Source organism: Bolinopsis microptera, chromosome 5 (genome assembly GCF_026151205.1).
Source record: "Bolinopsis microptera isolate Bmic1 chromosome 5, MBARI_Bmic_1.0, whole genome shotgun sequence".
In the NCBI taxonomy this organism is placed as follows: domain Eukaryota; kingdom Metazoa; phylum Ctenophora; class Tentaculata; order Lobata; family Bolinopsidae; genus Bolinopsis; species Bolinopsis microptera.
In genome coordinates, this window is record NC_087076.1 from 19563997 (window position 1) to 19588752 (window position 24756).

At 36.5% G+C, this 24756-nt stretch overlaps 1 protein-coding gene across 1 annotated transcript; it reads left to right on the forward strand.

Moving 5' to 3' along the window:
• Positions 1 to 1413: 1413 nt before the first annotated feature.
• On the forward strand, positions 1414 to 24756 carry LOC134815530 (polycomb protein Pcl-like). Its single transcript, XM_063824070.1, has 7 exons — positions 1414 to 1508; positions 11182 to 11350; positions 11917 to 12003; positions 22753 to 22884; positions 23140 to 23256; positions 23708 to 23826; positions 24597 to 24756. Exons 1-7 carry the CDS (start codon positions 1414 to 1416, stop codon positions 24754 to 24756), a joined length of 879 nt encoding a protein of 292 aa, XP_063680140.1.

The window sequence follows — 24756 nt, forward strand, 5'->3', positions numbered from 1 at the left end:
TAAAAAAAAACTTTTTAAAAAAATTAAAAAAAAAAAAACCCCCTATTTGAAAAGGAAAAAATTTTTTTAAAAATTATTTCTTCCCCCAAAACTAAAAAACCCCTTTAAAAAAAAGCAAATTGGTTTTTTATTTTTAAAAACATGAAAAATAAAAACTTTTAGTACCCCAAAAGTAAAAAAAAAAGAATACAGAAAAGGATATCATTAAAATTTTTTAATTTAAAAAAGGTTCCTTCCTCTCCCCCCCCCTAATTATTATACTAAATCCCAACAGTAATACGTGGAACGAAAATTTCGTCCCCTGATATTAGGAAAGGAAATTTCCATTGCCCAAAACCCTTGGTAAAAAATTAAATTTTTTCTCTTTGGCAAAAAAATGTACAAGGGGCATGAAAAAAATCTTTTTCGTTTTTTTGACCACATAATTGTTAAAAAAAATAATAAAGCTGGAAAACAGCTGGCTGAACAACAGTGGGGTTTTTTGAAAATGGGAATTAAAAAAGTATGATTTTAGTTGGAGGAATAAATAAAACTGTTTGAAAACCCTATCAGGGTTGAGAAACCTTTTTTGAACAACCGCCTTGTTTTTGTCTGTTTTGTAAATGTCTGTTTGGGTGTCTGTTTTTGTGGTGTCTGTTTTGTTAGTCTGTTTGTATGTCCTGGTTTGTATGTATGTTTTTTATGTCCTGGGTTTTTTTTGTTAAAGTTTTTTTATGATTTTATTTTTTTTTTATGTCTTTTTTTTGTTTTTTTTATTTGGTTTTTGTTTGATTTTGTATGTCTGGTTTTGTGGTGGTAAATTTTTGTTAGTGTTGTGTTCTGGTTTGTTTTTGTTTGTTGGGGGTCGTCGGTTGAGGATTTATCGTAGTCCAAGGGGCTAGCTCCTTAAATCCAAGATCATGAGGTCGAAAAGGACGCAAAACAAAATTTTTCCCTGGGACTGTCCCAAACCCTACTTAATTATATTTAAAAAGATACTGATAGTGGGGCCCCTTTTTAATAAAATCTGATTTTTTATTATTTATTTTTCGTTGATAGTTTATAAAGGGTGTTTTTGACTTGAACACACCTTGAACCTTGGCCCCAAAATATTTGATATATGTAAACTTTTAATACTCTCTGATCCAAAAAACGTTGAATCGCCGACTAGTTTCCCCCATTCCGAAAAAAAAATTGCAAGTCTAAGTTTAAATTTTAGCCGCCTTGGTGGGTGTTATGCTGGTAGCTAAGTAGCTAACGCCAGTGGTAAAAATTTATCAAAGTCAAAAATATCATTACGAAATTGATGGCCCATTTTTGTGTGTCCCCACTAAAAAATTTAAAACCCCTGTGGGGGGTCTGTTCCAGGAACAGTTTTCAAGTACTACCAGAAGCAGAAGAGCGACAAATGGAAGACCAAGCTTGGCGACCACGATGAGCATTAACAGGACACTGGATGTTATCATGGACAAGAACACGGGATTGTGGTGGCAGTTACAGGCGCACAACACCCCCCCGCTCTTCTCAGGGTATGTGTTATTCATATGAGTCTAGACTCTAGAGCAGGGTGCACTAAAAACAGTAAAAAACAAGTATTTTAATATAAAACAGTAATTTTAAATAAACCAAGTATTTTAAAGTAAAAACAAGTAAATAAACAAGAATTTTAATAAACAATAAGTAAAATATTTTTAATAAAACAGAATAAAAAAAAAGGTTTTTAGAAAACGGATTTAATAAACAGATTTTAAAAAACTTTAAAAACCACCATATTTTTTAAAAAACCCGATTTAAAAAGTAAACTATAAAAACATTATTTAAAAAACCACACCCTTTTCGGGTCAATAGGCAGCAATAAGAGACTTCAATTTGTGGCCCCGTGTAACGACTTCCACCCTTCTGTCAATAAGTGGTAGCTAACGTGTTTAAATTTTAACGGTTAATCAAACATAAAATTTTTGATGTTCAAATTAGCATCATTTTTCCTGGAAAGTCTGGACTCTTTATTTTGTGGGGCTTCTTTGGTTGGTCACAGTAAATATCACGGGCCCAAAATACTGTGCGAATATATTTTTAATGCGCTGAAAACGGATCTTAGCACGTAAGTTATGACGACAGGATTAAACTTGGACTATTGGTGTAGTGGGGAGGTGTGGTAGATTTTGCTAACTAATGGGGAATTAAATTTACATCGCCTTCCGAACGGTAATTTAAAGACCGTGAAATGTGTCCTCTGGATAAAGTAAAAAGTACATTTTAATTTTAAGTAGGAATGCTAATTTTAAACTTGACACGTCAACTTTATTTCATTTTTTCCTAAGAAGCTCCATGTATCTCTTATGTTAATCAATAATCATGTAGTAGATGATGAAAGAATTATCATTATGGTCTGGGGCCCTGGGCAAGTTTTTGAGTAATAAATTTATGATCATGAAAATTAACCAGTAATCGACCAGGAATTCCCGGTAACCGGGAATCCCGGTACCGGGAATTGGAATTTTTGAGCCATCCCCGGTCCCGGTTTTTTCCCGGGTCAATTCCCCATTTTTTCATCCCAGTCCCCCCCCCGGATTTTTGGCAAAAATTTTAAAAAAACGGCCCCCCCCCTTTTGGGGGAAAAACCCGGGAAACGAAAAATTTACCCCTTTTTGTAATGGGGGTTTTAAAAGGTTTTAAATGGGGGGGGTTAAAATTTTTAAGGGTTTTCAAACAAAAAATTTTTGGTTAAAAAAAAAATTTTTTTTGGGAAAAAAAAAGGGCCCTTTTTTTTTTGTGGGCTTTTTTTTGGGGGACAGTAAATTTTTTTCCCCCCAAAAATCTGGGGGCAAATAATTTTAAATTTTGGTGAAAAAGGATTTTTACATTTTGTTTCCCCGGAAAAAATTTTTTTAAAATTAAATATTGGGGGATTTAGGGTTTTGGGAGAATTTCCCTTTTTGGGGGAATTTTTTACCGGGTTTTAATTTTTTAAAAAACCCCGGGGGGGGTTGGTTTTACCTCTTTAAAATAAAAAATTTTAATTTAAAAAAGGGTCCCTTTTTTTCGGTCCCAAAAAAAATTTTTTTTATTTTTTCCCCCGAAGCCCCAAAAAATTTATTTTTTTAAAACCCTTTTTGGGTGGTTTTTTAAGGCCCGGGGCCCCCGGCCGTTTTTTTAAAATAAAAATTTAATATTTGGGGAAAAAAAAACATTAAACAAAAAATTTTTTTTTTCCCGGGGGGAAAACCCCGGGGAAAAAAGGGGAAATTGGAAATTTTTTAAACCCCCCCCCGGAGGGTTTAAAAAACAATTTTTTCCCCCTTCCCCCCCCCCCCCTTTCCCCTTTTTTTTCCAAACCCGGCCCTAAAAAAAAATTTTCCCCCCTCCCCCGGTTTCCCCCCGGTTTTCCCCCCAAGTCCCCTTTTTGAAATCCCGGTCCCCGGGTCCCTTTTAAGGCCCTGAAAATCATGTTTCCGGGTTTCCCACTAATTGGTTTAGGATACTAATAATATTGGGAAATTCCGACATTGAAACCAATAAATCTTTTTGCAAAAAGCCAAAAAAATGCAAAACCTAAATCCAAATTTTTAACCGTTGTTTTCCCCAAACCCCCAAAAATTTAAATTTTGCAGGGCTTTTGCAACTATTCCAAATTTTTTACAATTCCAAATCCCGGGGAAAATTCCCAGGGGCCCCCAGGTAAAAATAAGTATTCTCCCCTTAATCTACAAAAGATTTCAACAAAGTACATAACTTTCAGGAAAAATGAAAATAAAATTCCGTTTAAATTTTTTTTAAATTACCTTCCCCATAAAAAAAATTAAACCTTTTACTATCCGAGGACCAATTTTTCCCCCCCCCCAAACCCCCTCCCAAAACTTTTTCCCCCCAAAAAATCAAGCCCAAAAAATAATCCAGTGGGGTTTAATATTGCAACTTATTATATTAACGTGTTTTAAAACCTTTAAACAAATTTTAAATTAATAAAAAATTAAAGGGGACCCATTTTTAAGGAAAAAAATTCCCAAAAAAAAAAAATTTTAAAAATAATTTAATGAAGGGAAAAAAATACTGCCCCACCCAAAGATTTATAAAAAAATCAAACCAAAGCTAATAAAATTTTTAAATGGATTCTTTCCAAAAACCCTTTTAAAAACCAAAAGGAAAATAAGATTTTTAAAAATCCCCGATTTTGAAAAAAACCCCATTTTCCCCAGTTTGTTTGGGAAAATTTAACCCAATTGAAAGCTTCCAAAAGCTATTAAAATTCCCCGCCAAATTTGATTGGTTTAATTAAATGCAAATTTAAATTAGATCCTGTGGAAGTTTTTTCCCACGACTCAAAAACGGAATTTAAAAACCCTTCCCTTCCAAAAGACTTTACGGGGGGTTTTTAAATTCTTCTAATGGGGAACAAAAAAATTTTTGGCATTTTAAAATAATTTTGGGCCCTTTTGCACAAGGAAAATTGCCTTTTGAACTTCACTTAGCCCTCAAATACGACATAGATAAAATATTCCATATAAGAAAACAAGGATTTAAAATTTTTTTAAGTGAGAGGCTTTTATATCATTCTCAGAAAGACAGACTAAAGAACCGTTTTTTTGGCATGTAACCATTTATCCAAATTCCCTGGGCAAATTGGGCCAACACCCGAAAAATGGTTTATTTGACACATGAGCCTCCTCGATAGCTTCCAAGTGGTCCCCCCCCCCCCTAGCCAGTCTGGTAAAAAAAAGATTTCCAATGTCAAACGAGAAATTGGAAGTCCCCCTGCGATATCAAGAATTTATTCCCCTCCCCCCCACGAAATGTGACAATAATTGTCAATGAAAGTTTGAACCACCCGGTATCGCCGGATATCTTTTGCTACCCAACATTATATAGTTCCCAAGGGTTATGAGTTTTAACCGAATGCCTGAACCCAATTAAAGAATTGAAATTTCCCACCCTCCCCACAAAAAGGGAACGGTTAACCTCCCAATGAAACCTGTAGGGCTTTCCCAGATTCCAGAAACTCAGAAGATTCCGGTGGGGGATTGGTTTTCCTTTTCCCCTCGAGTTTTTCTTTTTTGAGGGTTTTACAAAGCTTCCTTTGAAAACGTTCCCCCGGGTTTTTCCCATTTGAGTTTTTTCCGTTTTTCTTTTGTACAAGTAAATTTTTTGTCCCCCCCTATGTAAAAATTTCTAACAATTGCACGTGCACTAATATTAATAATCCATGATTCTTTTTCCAAAATTTTAAGAGTTTGTTTTTAAAAAGTGCCGTTTTTTATTTTTTTACAGTTCCATCCTGAAAAGTCAAAATCCCCCCCCTAAATTTGAGGGAAAAAGAGGGAGATAGGGGATTTACCAATTTAGTTAAACCCAAAATTGAGAAAACAGGAAAACACCCTCAACAAATTCCCCCTGGGAAATTCTCATGGGGAAGTAAAGATCATTGCAAACAGTAACAAAAAAACAGTAAAAACAGCTAAAGGAAAAAAATTATATAGGGAACTAGCCAGGAAACCCGTTCCCCTAAAACCCTAAAGATGGTGGGCCCCCCAAGACGGTCTCCCGAGGAGACCCTAAAAATAAATTAAGTTAACCTATTTTTACATTCGCGGGATTTATTTGGACACCAGACTTTGAGAGTCCCCCCCCCCAAATTTTTGGGCACTAAATAAATTAATTATTCCTTGGGGGGACCAAATTTTTTATTTATTTTTTCCAAATGCCTGATTTTTGGAAGGGCCATTTTAAAAGCAATTTGACCAACCCCAGTCCCCCCCCCAAAAAAAGTTTCCCCCAGTGTATATGTTTTTTTTACGGTTTTTTTGCGGAAAAGTCGCGGGGTTTAAAGTTTGTGGCCGTTGGTGGTGTTGTTCCCCCCCCCAAAGTTAACAAATTGGCAACGGATATATACACATTAGTATCTTTATTAAATAGTCGTCTCGCTTTTATATATAGGAAAGAACAAAATAGGTTACAATGTCTAAGGAACTTACGAATGAGTTGTCATAAGCGGAAAATAAATGAAATAAAAGAATTGGTAACCATTACATTTCCCCCAGTATAACAATGGTGGTTGAAAGTTAATAAAAAAAAAAATTAAAAGAACTGAATATTTGGTAATGTTCCAAGAAGCATAATCGGGTTACTATTTGATTGCCTTTTCCCAAATACAAATAAGTTTAAAACCCAAAATTCTTTTTATGTTCTCCCCCAAATGGTAAGCCCTGGTTTTGGACCAGGATAATGCCCGCTTTAAAATGCGTTTCTATCCGGCGTTACATTTACATAAATTCCTGAAGAAACTTTATACAAATAAAAAATTTATATACAATAAATTAATGGCCAATAACAAAAACAACCATTTACAATCAACAAAAATAATAAATTTTAATTCCGCAGGAATCTCCAAAATACAAAAAAACAAATTCGTAAATTTTAAACACAGTTAAAAAAAAATAACAATTTTTTAACAAAAAACAAACAAATTAAAACAAGGCCCAAATAAAATGAATAATAACGGAAATTTTTTCGCATCCAACCCCCTGAACAACATTTCACTCCCCCCTTCAAAAAATTAAATTGTTTTTTTAAACAATAATTTTTTTAGAACTGTAAAATTATAAAATGGTTAAAAAAAACCTATTTTGTTTTAATAAAGTCCCCCACCAATTTTAAATAATAAAAAATTCCAATAAACAAAATAAAATCCCCACAAATTCACAAATCCTTAACACTGGCTACTGCAATTAATTAATAGATTATAATGTAACTATTTATAACCTTGAAAAAACGATTTATAATATGTCCCGATACCAAAATTAACCAAAAAATATTAAGGTTGATTGAAAACCCTTTTCAATAAAATACAACATAAATTAATATATTTTTATTTATTAAACCTTTGACGGAAACGGCAACTGGGACCATTGAAAAAAATTAAAAATATGGTAACCAAAAAAACCCGACCCCTTCTTCCGGACTAATTTTACAGGCTCCACGCAAATGGAGTTGAAACCTCACGATTTTTTAGCAGGGGTTTTTTTTTAGAAAAAAAGACAGAATATAAGAGATAGTCTAATTTGCTAGAATTTACGATTAAATGAGGCTTTAGATTGTTTTTTATATGTGAAAAACGTTCGGAAGTGAGGGTACAATAAACGTGTTAAGAAACAATGGGCGGTTTAATTTTAGCAAAAAGGTTTTTACTGCCCGTCGTTTTGCTTTAAGAGCAAGATAAAAAAAAAAAATTGGTACGTGGGGCGGGCGAGCCCACCCGCCCAATGATTAACAACGCACGCGTTTTTGCCCCCACCAGCCCCCAATGCCTTTTTAAAATGGAAAATAACGTTCCCCCCCATGGCACTAAACTCCACAGTTTTATACTCCAAGATTAATTAAACTATTCAAATAACGTTAGGGTTTGTGATTGAAATAATTTTTTGATGCGGGTTAAAAAAGTATCCGTGTTAGGAAAAAAATCCCCCTAAAATTCTTACAAAAAAATACTTACAAGACTTTTGTCCCCCGTTTAATTTTGGTCCCTCAAAATAAAAAAATCCCGTTTCACCTTTTTCCCCTACAATACAGAGCTTTAGTAGCTTAAATGCCCCTTAAATGGTGAAGAAGAGATTTCGATTAAATTCTAAACATAAATTGATTTTTTTTTAAATTCCCTCGAACAAAGGCTTTTCGACACTAGCGGGTTTTTTTCTTAAGTCCAGGGTTAAACCGTAAAAACGGATTTTAAACGGAAATTAAAAAACGAAATTAAAGTCGCATTAAACCGAATTTTTTTCAAAAAGTCCCCCCCAAAAATTCCTTGGTGTATTGGTCCACCCTGGACACCCATTTAAAAATTATAAAGAAAGTAAATTTTACCAAAAGGTAAAAAGTATTTATATACAAGAGAATGAAGGGGGAAAATAAACAAATTATAATAAACAAAAAGAAAAATAATCCCCCCGCCTAAAAATCTCGAAAATGAAGATTTTTATTTTTAAAACAATTACAGGTATAAAATTAACAGGGGGGGGGCCGGGGGGGGCCAAAACGTCCCAATTTAAACCGAAATATCAACCGATTAAGAAATAAACTCCGTACATAATTAGTAAATTACTATGTTTTGACAGCAGTTTTTTTTTAACTGATGGTGTTTTTTACGGAACGAGCATTTAATTGATCACAGTTTTGGGATTGATTAAAGGAATTAAACTTTGAATTCGAGTCCGGGTTGTCCGATCTTTTCCTAAACCAACTGACCAACAACCTGGAAAATGAAGGTAAATGCTCAAAAAGCCCCAAAAGAAAAAAAGAAGGGCCACGAATGATAATAATTAATTTTATAGAAAGATCTAAGTTCTCGAAAACTGGAGCATGTCCCCAACCGTTCGGAAACCTTTTCCCCCCCCTGAGCCATGGTGGACAAGTTTAACAAACTGAAAACCATTTTTATAATTTATTTTCCCCCTAGAGATGGGAAAACCATATATCCCCCCCTTGACACCGAGAAAAATTGAAAATTCCAACTCAAACGAAAATTTTGAATACTGGGGCAAATTCCCATGATATCCGGAGTTAACCAAAATTAACCCAAATGAGAGCCTACGATGTTTTTAAATCAGGCGTTTTGGAGTTCAGAGCATCTTCAAATTCCTCGAAACCCCTTTATATTTATTAAAAAGCCACTCCCGTTATTATGTTAAAAACACTTCAAAAAAATTTTGTTCCGTGGCTGAGGAAGTAAAACAAACCAAATCTGACAAAAACTACAATAACACAATTTAAATAAAATCCCAAACCCGAGACTAAAGCTTTTTGAAGGTGAGATGGATAAGAGAAATAACCACAATTAAACCATGGATTAAAGTTAGGTTAAAAGTGAGGCGGTGGTGGTAGGGGATATGCAGAACTGAGTAAGTGAGAAAGGGGTGTAAAAAATATTAGTACAGTATACAACAGTAAGGTACAGCATTCCCCCAGTGGAAACCCAGAATGTGGCCGCTGAGCCCCCCTCGCCCAAAATACACTAATAAAATAGTTGCCCCCGCGACCTTATCCTAGCCACGTCCCTTGTCCCCGTGGGGGCCTTTTCTTTCTCACTACTAAAGTTTAAGTAGATACCCTTCTGATCAACAATGTGGTTTTTTTAACCCTTGTGCTTTTTTATTATTAATGCTTCAGGGACGGGTGTTTTGTAAAACTTCTTACCGGATTTAAATTAATCTAAGGGAAACAGTTTTGGTTTGTAGGTACCAAAGCTAACATTAAACAGGCACTATGGGGTTTCCAAAGAATATTCCCCCAAACTGAAATCATATAAATCACATGGAACAAATGTTTTCTAATTGGGGTGGATCCCCTCATTTACTAGAGTAGGCAATAACCTTTACCACTGGGGAAATATTTATGGAACTGGGGATATAAAGTGGTTTGGTGGGGTTTTTTTTTTGGAAACTTTTCCCGCCCATAAATTTTTTTATTCCCTTTCCCGGTCCCATTAATTTTTTACCCCAGTCCAATAAATTAACTCCCCCGCATAATAAATATCCCGGCGTAAGTGTAGGCGGGTCATCCGTCATATCCAGTAAAATCCCCTTAATAATAATAAATAATCAAAAACAAATTCCCTAATTCCCCAAAACATTAGTTTTGTCAAATTTTTGTACAGTCCCCAATTTCTAGAAACATTCTACCAGATGAAACCCCGTCGGCTCATGATTAGTATTTAGTTGTTTACCTTATCTTTCCGTACATAAAGGAGTCTTTGTCAATATTATGGATATTTCCAGTGTTTCTATTAACAAGTATCTCTCGTGAACTAATTAAAGATTGGATCTAAGTATATTTTATAGAAGGTTCGGCTGGCAAGTTTACTATAAAAATATCAAATGATGACTAAGGCCAAGGATCATTCATTTTCATAAATATTAGAACTGGAGTTTCACAGTATGACCCCGAAAAAGTAATCGGTTGGCAGAACACATTGAAAAATCCAAAGGTAGCTAGCTCCTGGGGGCTGACTGTATTTTAGCAATGTTTTGTGACCTAAATACAAGACAGGCCACTCGAAATCTAATGAAAGCTATACTACTGAGGGCTTTTAAACTTTAAAATTTTATATATGGAATATGGCAACTTTGATTTAAAGAGTAGCATTCTACCACTAACAGGAACCTTTTATATAATAAAAAAGAAAGTTGCTCGCCGAAACCACAGCAAATGGAGCCTTTAATTCGTTAATCGTATTGAATCGCAATTATACTATTTTTGTGAGCGACTATCAAGATCGAGAAGAATCCAGAAAGATTTTTTCTCCTATAAAATCTTATAGTAAGTTCGATAACTCATGTAGTGAGTACTGAAATTTTAATTCTGATGGTCCAAATGTGGAAAACTAGATCATCTCAAAATCTATTCATCTCAAATCTATTCAGAAAAAATCACTTGATAATAATAAATTGAAATTGAATAACACCGCTTTTAAGATAAAAGTTATACTCAGTTAAACTAGTCATCCCAGAAAATAGCATGAATACTAAGTTAAGAATAGTAACTTATGCTTGAAAATATATCGGCAATACTAAAGCCAGAAAATGGTACTTAAACATATTATTATGCAAAGATCAAACACTAGATATGACCAAAATAGTTATCGATATAGTTTTTCAAGTTCTATTATATCGTAATAATGTAGGAATCATTGAAAGATTTATCGATATATTACACAGTCATTAGATACAGTGAATACACCACCAACAAGGTGCGATGAATTGGTCCGTCGTTAACAGGATAATTCTGTATTAATCTAGAGATCTTTGACAAATTTGTATCATCAAGCCTAAGTGCAAGTGGTCGATGGTATAACTTACTGAATACTTGAATACGCTAGTAAAGCGAACCCAGGTTCGTACTTTTCTCTTTAGGCACACCACCGTCTCAACACGAAGGGACAGAACTTTGGCCCAATGACTTGAAAAAACTATTCAAGCGAGACATGAAATTTTATGAAAATTAAATTCAGAATTTATGGAATAATTTTTATCAAAAATTAGAAGTTAAATTAAAATGTTTTATCGAACTTCTAAAACATTCAATAATTGACAATGTTTTCTCTGGGTAAGGTAGTTCGTTCCATATCATTTAATCCACTAAACATAAACACTGCACTGCATGATCTATGTATCTGCGGAATATTACGCTAAGTGCAACAACATAGATTTATTACAGGCATCTGGATGAGGTTACGAAAAGAAGCACAGACATTTCACCTAATGTACTCGATAAGATTCGCTCCGAACTAAAACTTAAAACCCTAACCTCTCTGAACTTATACTACGATTTCCTGCCCTATAAGACAGCTGAGTTGACATGGGATGCTAAACATCGCTATAACGAGGTAACTGTTATTCACGTGTCATCCTATCTGATGCACGTGGTGGTGAACTATCAAATGTCTATTTGATAGAGCTAATAATGATAACTCTATATGACAGTTTTATCTCCTTTTGACCCACGAGAGGATTACATTGTACCATGAAGATACTGTGTCAATCTCTACAATATAAGAGTGCCGGAAATATCGGGATGGGGCCGGAGTCTGGGGAGGGAATCTATCATATTTTAAAACAAATCATTAAGACATGGCAGCATAGTGGCTATATAGTTTGAAACGTGTCCGACGAGCTTGACAGCCTGCAGTTCGCGATGGCTCATGTGATATTAATGTCAAGATTAGACTCAAATGATTGTCATGTGACAGAAGTTACGAAAATTGTATTGCTTTTACCCGGCTATATTGTGTGGGCACGCTGTATTTAAGGAGCAATTTCGTGAACGTAATGACATTTAAAACTTTAAAAATACTGGTTAAAAATATTTCTCTTTTGGGATCTCAGGTGGACATTCCAATTTTCAAGAGATTACAGAATAATAACGTGTATAACATAAGTATAACCTCCACAGGAAGGTGTGTATTGCTATTGTATGGGGCCAGGAGTTTGGTACAAACAGATGCTACAGTGTCTGAACTGCAGACAGTGGTTTCACCAGGTTAGTGTCACGCGAACAGAACAAATATCACGCAGAAAGAATAAGTATCACGCACAAGCCACAAGTTCAAACTTGTAAAGTTACAATGGAGTGATTTGGGGTTGGTGATTATATTGGAAATTTCGCCCTCTTTTTACTGATATTATGATTGAGACTTTAACGGGCATTAAATTTGTTATCTGTACATGTTATCGTGTTGGTACACTGGGCTTTGCAAATCATGAAAAAATTCTTGGATCTCTGAAAACTCTTCTTCGGAGAAGAGGGCTAAGCAAAGTATTTATCCTGGGAGATTTCAACCTGACTGGAGTCTCCTGGTCTACCTTGGCCGGCTCCTGTCCTATTGAGCAGATTTTTGTTGAATCTTTTGTAGACCTTGGCCTTCGGCAATGTGTACTTACACCCACACATTGCAAAGGCAAAACACTGGACCTTTTGCTCACAAACTCTGAGTCTAATATCAGTGACCTAATGGTAGGTGAGCGAGATAGCGTCTGTAAGTCTGATCATTTTCCAATCAACTTTAAGATCAACATTAAGGTAAATAGGAAGAAGCCGGTTAAGCGTATGTGCTATAACTATAAAAACGTGAACTGGGAGAGGCTAAACCATGAACTCCGGCACACAGACTGGAATGTATTGCTTAATGGCACAGAACCTGAAATTGGGTGGAAAAAATTTAAAGAAAAACTTTTTAATATCACTGACAAATTCATCAAGAAATGCTCAGTTAAGACAGATGGACAAGATCCATGGTTTGACTCAGAGTGCCATGATGCATGGCGCAAGAAAATAAGACTGCATTAAGATAGACATAAAAGCGATAGAGCCCAAATAGCATTCTCCCTTGCCAGGAAAAACTTCAAAAATGTGGTTGCTCAAAAAATGCGAGAAACATTAAATGAATCAGATGATAGCGCTCTTGTAACAAAAAATTCTGGTCATATGTAAAATCAAAAACAGCTAGTCAAAGAATTCCTGAGTTTGTAAGCTACAAAGGCATTGTCCGCAACTGCCCAGAGGACCAGGCCAACTTATTTAATGGCTTTTTCTTTTAGCAGTTCTCTGAAGCATCATTATACGACATAGATATTGATTATTCAAACGATTGGCGCTTTGATATTGCATTTGACCACCAAAGGGTTCGAAAAATCCTTTCCAATATTAACCCTAACAAAGCTTATGGGCCTGACGGTATTCATGGGAAACTTTTGAAAAACTGTGCTGTTGGGCTTGCATACCCATTATCACTATTATTTCATTCATGTTACAACATTGGGACATTACCTAGGGAGTGGAAACTGGGACACGTTGTACCCATATATAAAAAAGGTGATAAACACGAGGTTTCAAATTATAGGCCAATATCCCTTACATGCTTAATCACCAAAGTTCTTGAACGCATAATTAAAGATGAGTTACTTGCACTTACTAACGGCATGATCAACGATAAACAACACGGTTTTCGAGCTGAAAGATCATGTGCAACTAATCTTGTAGGTCTATGTGACAGCCTAGCTCTCTCACTGAATGAAAATATGAGAACAGATGTAGTCTACTTTGATTTTGCCAAAGCTTTCGACTCAGTTAACCATGATCTTATATTATTTAAGCTAAAGAGCAAATTTGGTATTGATGGGAGGCTACTGAAATTCATCACTGATTATCTAAGAGACAGGCAACAACAGGTCTTGATAAGTGGTAAGTTTTCTTCCATGAGAAACGCCCAATCTGGTGTACCACAAGGGTCAATTTTGGGACCTTTGTTGTTCATTATGTTCATTGATGATATATTAGTGGGGATTTCACCTGGCACACAACTGTCACTGTATGCCGATGATACTAAAATTTGGCGTGAGATTGTTTCGGAGTCTGATATCCTGCGACTGCAGAAGGACATTGATTATCTCCATGACTGGTCACTTTCTAATAAAATGAGATTTCATCCCGACAAATGTAAGGTCCTCACCGTCGCAGGAAGGATATCCGAAACAGTTTCCCTCCTTAGTGTCCTACCACTCTTTAACTTTGTATACTCCATGGGAAGAATCGCACTTGACTATGTCGATCATGAAAAGGATTTGGGTGTTTTTGTGACCAAGAATCTCGACTGGCAAGACCAGTGCTCTAAAGTCCTCTCAAAGGCCAACCAAAAATTAGGCATGGCAAGGAGAAATTGCTATTTTGTTCAAGATGTAAATCGTCGTAGAGTACTGTATCTCACTTTAATGAGAAGTCAATTTGAGCATTGCTCAGTTATATGGAGACCGGTCACAAAATTCCAGATAAGCAAGCTGGAGGGCCTCCAAAAGCGTGCTATTAAGTGGATTCTTCGCGAGGAGTATATGAGTTATCCACCATCCACATACATTCAGAAATGCAGACAGCTTAAGATTATGCCCATAGAAGACCGCTTCGACTTTCTTGACCTTATTTTCTTCTTTAAAATTGTGAAGCAACATATTCCTGTCACTTTACCCTCATATTTGCAACCATATCAAGGCCACTCAAGGTTAAGAAATAGCCACATGGACCCCTTATGTTTTGTAAGCTCGATCTTACCACGAGCAAGCTCTAACGCTTTTGCTAAGAACTTTTACTTTAGGACCCATTCCAAATGGAATCATATTCCTCTAGATATACGTGAGATAGAGACTATTTCTGAGTTCAAAAGCAAATTGACCTCCTACATGTGGGATTACTTACTTAATTATGCCGGAGGACTTTGATTATGATCTAGATTTTTCCCTCGAGACAGAGATGTGAAGCAGTTTACCTAAAGCTAACAATATGTTCATAAGGAGCTTAAATCCCTGTTGTCTGTATTTCTCATTTCTCATTTTAGTGCATGTCATCACATCATGGATTTCACTTTATTAGGCCCCTTCCAGCCATTGCCACTGCGAATTTAACCTAAAACCTGCCCAGTTAATAGCGAAGACTGCGAAATTACCACTCCTGCCTAGTAATCTAATTTACCCTGTCCAGATCAGCAGTATATTACACTAAATCCGCAGGTTTTCTCTTAATTTTTTATGTCAAAACCTGCCTAATTAACTAGTGATCCTGCATCAACAGCGCAGGTATTTGTTATTTGGCAGGTTTTCTATTAACTTGGCAGGATTTGCTATAAAATTATCAATCCTTTTCGGATGGATTACGGCAGTGATAAAGTTAAATCGGCAGGTTTTCCATTAACTTGGCAGGATTTTTTATAAAATTATCAATCCTTGCCGGATAGATTACGGCAGTGATAAAGTTAAATCGGCAGGTTTTCCATTAACTTTGCAGGATTTGTTATAAAATTATCAATCCATGCCAAATAGATTATAATGCTATAATCTTATTATGGCAGCGTTAAATTTATAAATTGGCAGGTTTCTTTTATCTTTCTTTTAAGTTCTTAAGTTATTTGGAATTTTGCTTATTTGGCACCAAAACTAAAAGTCAATAAAACCGAGTTGATTAGCGCAGTCAAGAAATTGGCCGGAGTTGATAAAAAGCTGACAACCATGGCACTGAATCTCCAAATGAGAGGTATAGTACGCTATATTAATAATTAATATACTTATATAGTACGGTACCGCAACAATTGACCCCCTCCCCCCCCCCCCCCTCCGACAAATGACCCCCTGATGCAATCTACCCCCGACAATTGACCCCCCATGTAATTACACTGGGGTCAATTCAGGGTTAGGGTAAGGGTTAGGGTCAGGGTTAGGGTCAGGGTTAGGGTCAGGGTTAGGGTCAGGGTTAGGGTCAGGGTTAGGGTCAGGGTTAGGGTCAGGGTTAGGGTCAGGGTTAGGGTCAGGGTTAGGGTCAGGGTTAGGGTCAGGGTCAGGGTCAGGGTTAGGGTTAGGATCAGGGTCAGGGTCAGGGTCAGGGTCAGGGTCAGGGTCAGGGTTAGGGTTACTGGGTAACACGACTCCTGTCAGCGACATCTGTCCGACAGCGACATCTGTCCGACTCAGGGTACCAGAAAAAACGACATTTGTCCGAAATTGTGATCTGATTTCAATACAACACATTTCCAATTAGAGACGTGATCTGAACTGTTAATTTGAATACGTAACATTGCCAATTTGAGATATGATCTGAGCCATAGTGTACTACTAGTTTATTTTCGACCTAGGCAGGCAGGCATGAAGCAACTGCGTTGTGAATGGCGAGCTCGTAGTCCATGAGAATGTATTGTGGTTGGTAGCCCCAAGGCCTCAGAAGCCCAGGTGTCTATCTGATCGAACATGTTGCGGTAGAGTTTCGTCGATTTTCCAGGAATGAGTCCTTAGAAGAGGGGGAGGTGCCAGCCGTCAGGGAAGAGTCCGTGGACTGTGAAGAGCTGATGGAAGAGATTAGGTGCGGATTTGAAGGTACCGTTGGGCGTTGACTACGCAATGCTCCGCGTCTACCATATGATATGCGTTCTTAGGAGTCCCCCAAAGGAATGATCGACGAGTCTGTTCGTCCCATCCAGAGTCCCAGAGCATCATTGGACTGTTGTCGGTAGAGAGGATTTAGTTTGCAGGAATGGATAGCGTTTCCAGATCTCTCGGGTCTGTTTGCTGCAGATCTGGGTCTGTTTACTGAAGATTGGTTGCCATTGTGGATTGCGATAACTGATCTCCATACGGCTGCTATCCTATATGTACTCATGTAGGCTGTGTCCTGTGATGTGATCGACAGCTTGTTAGTGTACGGCTAGCACAATCCTGTCCTTAAATAGTCAATCACGTATCGATGGATCAGATCTCAATGGATCAAATCAGCATTCGAACAATGGGAGCAACGTCACGAAATTACCCGTGAGTTTGTGAAATACGAATGTGAACCGAAATTACAATATGATCCGAAATTCGGACAGATGTCGCCAAAAACGACTCCTGTCCGACAGCGAAATCTGTCCGAAATCCCCAATTCGGCTGTCGGACAGATGTCGCTGTCGGACAGATGTCGCCCAATCAGGTTACTGTTAGGGTTAGTATAATAAATATATTTGTTTGGTCAATTGTCGGGGGGGGGGGGGTCAATTTTCAAGTATTATATCACTTGCACCGTTTAGCTCCACGTGGTTTCTTAAGCTTAAATACTTAACTGTCCTGTCAAGATAAAGTAAATCACTATCACCTCTCATTCTTAATAAGTTAGTAAGCAAGCATCTGATCATTTTAAAACAGTCACCTCCCAATTTAGCAAGTTCTTACATCTATATTACAGTCTACACCCTTCAATAATGAGATAATATGTTTGGCCGGTAGAGGGTCCGCAGTAGTCCCATTACAGCATTACCTCATTACCTTAGCATTGCTGTACAGTGTACAACTACTATAAGAGTATAAGATATACATCCTTCACCAAAACTGGTTTGTCCGCTTTCTATTACTAATTTTCCGCTGAAAGTGCCACATCAGTGATCAATTAATATTGGTAAATAGCAATAATTTGAGTTATAGGTTGACCTCCCACTTAGAGCATATGTGGGAGGTCAACCTATAAATTATAGTACCTACGAGCTATTTCCAATTCGTGAATACGAATTTCGATTAAGGTCCAACTTATTAAGTGTCACTTTAACGTGTGACAAATTTCCGATCAAATATCTCATAATCTGAAAATAACTGCATATTTAGAACTATTATATTAATTGTAATTGAAGATTCTTTCAGAATCACTTCATTCACTAAATCTTACAATGTGAATAATGAACAGGTAGAGGCACTGCAACTGAAAAAGTGCTGTCCTCACTACTTAAGAACATAGCAATCTAATCTAAAAATGGCAACCTAAGAACTGAAGTTAAGCAAACAGTTATTTTCCAATAATCGGTTTTTATTGTACTTTTATACTCAAACTTATCATAGACCCCGTGTTGGTAACAGTGGATAATATGCAGTGGCGAAACGTACCTAAGAGGCCGCAGCTGCACCCCCCCCCCCCCCCCCCATCCCCTTCCGCATAGCAGGGGTTGCCGGAGTGTCGGGCGGTCGTTTCGCCACTGACTAGTGACTGCATGTATAAAAGTATAAACTATAGAGCCATGTAGGCATGTAGCATTCTGTACTTCTGTAGCTTTGCACAAACCAAGTCTCAGTCCTACACCCTACCTAGTAATAAGGTTATACGATCATTACCGTATTCCACATTGTACACTCAAATTATCCAAAACCCCTGCCAATATAGGTTTAATCACGCCACAAGTTGATTCAAATTATCTCAACTTACGCAGGATTTGCGTTAAATCTGCAGCATTCGACTTTATATTTAACGGAAAACCTGCCAAAATAGAGCAAACCTGCCGAGAGTAGGTGAAAGGTGAGGCAGGTTTTGTGTTAATTTTGCAGGCTTTTCTATTAATCAACAACTCGATTAAATAATTACGTGAGATAAATCTCTGCACGAATACGATAAATAGGCAGGTTTTCGGTTAATTTTGCAGGAATCATTTTAAGACTTCAAATTGATTGTCAGTCTTAATGTAAAACCTGCCAAATTAGGTGGCAGGTGGCAATGGCTGGAAGGGGCCTTTTATTATATGATTTGATTGCTTTTGATATTTTTGTGTGTTTTTATTTGAAATTCTATTTAAAATTAAAGATTTTCGTGGGCCCATACTTGTGCAGGAGGTGCATTTTGCTCTCAACATCTGTGTTTTGGTGACCCTCAGGTCCTTTGATTACATACATTTTGTCCTAGAAAATCTGATTTTATCGGAGTCTTATACTTTTGAGAAAATTTAATGTTGTTCATTCATTGTGTAAATTTGTATGTAATTGATCGATTTGAAAGATTTCAATAAAAAAAAATACATAATAACTAGTAGTAACCCGTATAACCCTAAAATGATGTCAAGACTCAGGAGACTAAAATAATTATTACCTATTTAATTCGCGTTTTTGACACCACTTGGGGGTCCAAATTTTGGGCTCTAAAATATAGAGTAAGATTAGACATTAGTTTTTTAGCTTTTTTAACCTCTTTTTGATTTTTCTGATTACCATCTTAAAGTAAACAACGGATACATCCAGCTACCAACTACGAGCTTAATATGTTCAAGATTAATAATTTATCTAAGTAGAGTACTTTGTCAGAAAATAAACATGCAGATCAGTAATAATATCATTATGAAGTATGATTCTAAAATATGTTCATTATCATGTGCCTCGATCACAATCTACCAACTTCAAATCTTTATACTATCTGACACAATAGATTTGGAAAACTATTGTTATAATATTATATTTCGTGTTAATATTGTAATGAAAATTTGTCTCTCCTTGTTCTTCTGATCAGCCTTTTCATATAATCATTATGATTGCAAAATGTGTCCATTAAGTGCCTTGATCGCAATCACCAGCTTTAACTCGTTCTGCTATTATAATAAATGCCACAATTAAAGTGGACTTTCAGTTATCAGACAAACAAAAAGCATAAGATTTGGAGAACTGTTATATTAATATTATCAAATAATATTATGTTATGTTAAACTAATTACAACACTACAAATCTATTACATTTATTGAGAATTATGTAATGTAACGTGATGGAAATATTTTAAACGGGCATATCCTGTCTAAACCCAGGATGCATTACTATATACTAGCAGGAACCCGTCTACCCTAAAGTGGTGTCAAGACTCGAGAGACTAAAATAATTATTACCTATTTAATTTGCGTTTTTGACACCACTTGGGAGTCCAAATTTTGGGCACTAAAATTCTTATTCCTTGGCCAATTTTTTACTTTTTCATGCTGATTTGAAGGCCATCAAAGCATTTGACCCAGTCAAAAAAGTTTCAGTTGTATATCTTTTACGGTTTTTGCGGAAAGTCGCGTTAAAGTTGATGCCATGGTGTCAGTAAAATGGCACGGAACCATATATATCGTCTTGCTTTATATATAGTAAGATATATGAAGAATTCGTTGTAACTTTGTTTGAAAAACATTAATATTATAAAAGCTTTGAATTTCCTTTGATTCCGGATAAGCCAGCTTGCTTCATCTGAAATTCCTTAAAATCCCTTAAAACCATTTCCCGAACTTTACGAACACAAACGGAATAATATCTATTTCAAAGCCAATGTACGACGTACGATTCCTGGAGCAATAAAACAGAAATGCTTAATGCATCAGATACTTAATATTTATAAGACGGTGCTCCGTTTGATGCAAACTGTCGCCGAATCCTATTCAAGGCCAACCCGTGCTTCACGGGAAGTTATCTTGCCTTATTAATATCAGCACACCCAACTATTTTAAGTCAACTCTGAACATTTGCACAACTTTCAAGACTTCAAGCTCTATCATGGAAGTTATTAATTCTGTCGACTAGACGCGATGAAGCAGTCGATAAACTAATCATACCAGTGCAGCATATCCAGGACTAAAGTGCTTCATACAAAATTGAGAGACTCGCGCGATAATTGTTCTAGATATTAACGTGAAGTTTGTCGCCATATTTAGACTTAGAAAGCTTATAAAGTGATTGGTGAATGATATATCGTTTAACTGGAAAACTTGCATAAGGGGGCAGGGGGGACTTTATGAAATTTCTCTCGAAATTGATTTTATAGTTGTTTATGATAGAGGGGAGTGATATATATATCTGCTTCTTTTAGTTCCATGGAAAAATATTGTTCCTAGCCGAAATTATTGCCGGTCAAAGGTCAGTGCTTATGTGTTATTGTATTGTGCGAGCGATTTTCAATCACGCGCCCTGAAAATCCAGTCTATCCAAATCTATCTTCTCCTACATTTTTTGAGCAATCACCTTGCAACTTTCAGGATATGTTCTAAGGACCATTTAGAAGATTCTGGTCTATCATAATCTTAAGATAGGCCTTTCAGAAAAGGCCTTTATTCGATTTTGAAAAACAAGGTCCAAGATATTTTTAAAAATCGAATAAAAAATTTTCTAAGTCCTATTTTAAAATTCTGATAAATCAGAATCTCCTAAATGGTCCTTAGAACATAATATCCTGAAAGTTTCAAGGTGATTGCTAAACAAATTTAGGAGAAGATATATTTTTAGACTCAATTTTCAGGGCGCGCGATTGAAAATCGCTCGCACAATACAATTACACATAAGAGCTGGCCTTTGACTGGCAATAATTTCGGCTAGGAACAATATTTTTCCATGATAGGACCAAAAACAGCTGATATATATCACTCCCCTCAATCAGAAACAACTATAAAGTCAATTTCGAGAGAATTTCCATAAAGGCCCCCCTGCCCCCTTAACTTCAACCGACGTGTCAGTTTTCCTGAAGTTACTTTTAGTTAACGTAAATGAAGTTATTAAACGTAAATGCAAGATATTGAAGATGTAGTCTTGCCTCGAAGGTTATAATCAATTCGTTTTAAATGCAAAATACCAAAGCTACCCTGATCATTCTGAGCCGAAAATATATAATTTTTCGGTATTTTGAAGTCCGTACCTACATTCGGAAGGTTGTGGATGTAATACTGATTGGTTTCATATACCTACTAATTATAGAAAACGTCAGATTTAAAGGAAAATGCGCAATTTGATGCGGAGAACTGAAAAAATCGCGATTTGTCGTGAGGCCAGGATCTGAAAAATCGCGATACAGCACATGCTGCAAAAAATTTAGGCTGTGGCGCGAAGCGCCACAAAATATTTAGAATTTGCCCCCCCCCCCCCCAATGCAACAGACCTCTGGAGTCTTGAAGCTGTCATAACATTAACCATTATCCTGTTCCCATAACCTATCAATATTCAATTTTTTTTAAACAGCTCAAATACAGGGTGGGCCAAAAGTCAGTACCCATACGTTGGGTCTTATACCTCCGCCGTCTTTTATATTTGAGAGTTGTTGCTTTGCAGATGGCATACTGTACCTATAACTTGTTCGAGGATTCCGTCATTAAAATTTGAAAATTCGAATATTTTAGACCACGCCCATTCAATATTAAAACACCTATATTGTTCTCTGTGAACATGTTGGGCGCCTAATTTTTTCTGAGACGGTAGATTATTACATTTTGCATCTGATCTGAAAAAATTATGTGAAACAGATTAGAAATGACGAAATTATCAAGCAATTTGTGTATCTCGTTAGCAAAATTGATTGGGTGATTATGTGACACGACACCTTAATTGGGCAGCCTTAACGATTCCATAATGTTCAACGGGGTAGTTACCGGGGTCGGGGGTCACCTTATCACGTGATTAGGTAAGCCAATCACCTGATCTCACGTAATGAATAAACTCGTTATGCTTCGTATCTCGGTCATCTGAGAAGCTATAACTCTAATTTTTTCAGGACAAACGTCATTCGAATGGCCAAACACGATTCGACTATCCAAATTATCAAATAAATGCGAAAATGAATCTTCATTTGAAAAAAATGAACACGAATATTTTTCGAGTTGACAAATTCCCCGAACCAGTGGTGGTAGTAAGTCATACCAGAAAGAATTATTTCAATTGGGCACTCAGTGACTGAGCTATAAAGGCCAACGTATGGGTAATGACTTTTGGCCCACCCAGACCTGTTAGTTCTAAATTGCATTAAACTATAAAAGACTAAGTGCGTCTGTGACTATCTCGTGCCAAAAATAAATGAAAGCCGCTTTAATTTAACGTGTTAAAAGGTCTCAAAAGGGCCAATTGTTCTTATTTGGGAAAGGTTTGCTGCGTAAATCCCCTAGAGCAATTAACCTAGTTCAACCTCTTTAAACTCCTTGAACCATAACGTGATATATATTTTTAAATAACTTTTACCTCTTTCAGGCTTGTGTTAGCTGTAGTGCTAAACCAATGCTGTTCGGGGAGAACAATATTTTTATCTGCTCGGTCTGCAATTTGGGAGAGGAACATCTAACTCTACGAGCTCTCAGTGATCGTGAATGTCTTCAATTGGCGGTGAGGTTTATAGTTGGTTACTGAATATAATTTGGAATATTGACGAATCAATCGAATGTATTGATTCAGCTTAGAAATATTCGTAAAACGAAAACTGTGGAACTGCAGAAATACTAATCTGAAGATCACGATATCGATGTTTTATTTAGCATCATGAATAGATAGTCAGTAAACACCATAATAAACAACTTATGATGATCACACCTGACTAGTGTGTCTACTGACAAGTGTTCACTAACCACCCTAATCTATCAGATGTATCACGTGGTCATGACGCGTTACCGTGGTGACTTTCAACTCCCTGTGTGTCTCCGTATGAACACAACACCCCTGCTACAGGCCTGGGACCCGGTCAGGTTCCAGGATCTTCAGGTAAGAAACTCAGTTTCTGAGCTGGAGCTGACAAATTCAACCAGATGTTATTACAATGAGCACTGAGCTGTGACTTTCAAGCGTTTGTTCTGGAGGATCATTGTTTTGAAAATTGCAGTGAATTGTGGTTACCTTTCAATTCATTCAATTTTTATTTTTACTGCGAATTTTGAGCTGCGTCATGCTTTCAACTTAACCTTTTGTTCTGCCGAATAATTGTGTCGCAAAGCTAGATGAACTCAACCCACCTTTCAATTCAATAAATCTTTATTTGTACCTCAAAGAACGCGAGATGCGTCACATTTTCAAGCTTTTGTTGCGCTGAATCATTGTCTCACAAATCTAGATGAAATCGACCTTCCAATCTTAACTCATTAAATTTTAAGAGCAGTGAGAAACAATAAATATATATGATATATTATATATATTAACTACTTTCTAACCTCTTCAGGTATGGACTCTCGCTCAAACAGCTATTGATAACCCTGACCTGTTTCAACCAGGAGCGAAGCACAAAAACACTACTTTATACAGGTATAGGATGGTTAAAGGCGCAGAAAAGCTCTCAAAGTATCAAGCCTGATCATAAGTTATAACTTAAATCCTGGAATTAAATGTTAAATACTGCATTTAAGCTAATAAGAAGCTATAAGAAGCTAATAAGAAGCTATAAGAAGCTAAGATTATGCTATAAAGAGGGTATGATATTTTACAAAATGAAACGGCGTAAAAGCAATTGCAGTATAAAGAATTAACCCGAACAGTAAAGTGTTAAATCCTCGCCCTAACCTATGTTGTGAGAAACTTTCCGATTAGGCGCTAACTCCCCAAACAAAACTTTGATCAGCAAATAGAACAGAAAGAGCGTTTATATACCTAATAGGTAATAATATGATTACCACCTAGTTTATATTATGATCCTATACGATCATACGTCATTAGTATGCCAGAAATCCTGAGAGCAAATATGATAGACATCGGACAAGCGAACACTCAGAGGCTTGGAATACTTAACTAAATTGCTTGTAGCTCATTATTTAAAGTTAATGACAGTGTCATTGGTTAGATTGGTAATAAAGCAGCCACTAATAAAAGCAAACGACAGAGTCCCAGCTTGTACAGTGCAGTTTGATATATTGGTGCCCGACGGTAGGATGGGTTTCTATTGTCAAATATACACTGTACAGTAGTCAATGTACAGTGTAGATGCGCAGAGAATCACACACTTCACAGATTCAACAAAAAATGAAAATGAGTGTAAATCAAAACGACAATAATTGCAGAAAAAAATCAATACTTCAATACAATGTGAAGTATGTTAGCTGATCCCATTGCCTCAGGTTGTTAGTAGACGAGCCTCCCTCGTTCCCCCTGGATGAGACCCTGACTCTCCCACTTCCTGCATCCCATCAACCCATACCTCACTACCTTCCACCTGGCTTTGTAATGGATCTCGCTAACGGAACCTCCGGTAAAATACCTCAAATACACTCAATTTAA

Coding starts and splice junctions, on each gene's coding strand:
- LOC134815530 (XM_063824070.1), top strand. CDS start 1,414: ATGAGCATTAACAGGACACTGGATGTTATCATGGACAAGAACACGGGA. Junction 1,509..11,181: donor ACCCCCCCGCTCTTCTCAGG/GTATGTGTTATT, acceptor GATTTATTACAG/GCATCTGGATGAGGTTACGA. Junction 11,351..11,916: donor CTAAACATCGCTATAACGAG/GTAACTGTTATT, acceptor TAACCTCCACAG/GAAGGTGTGTATTGCTATTG.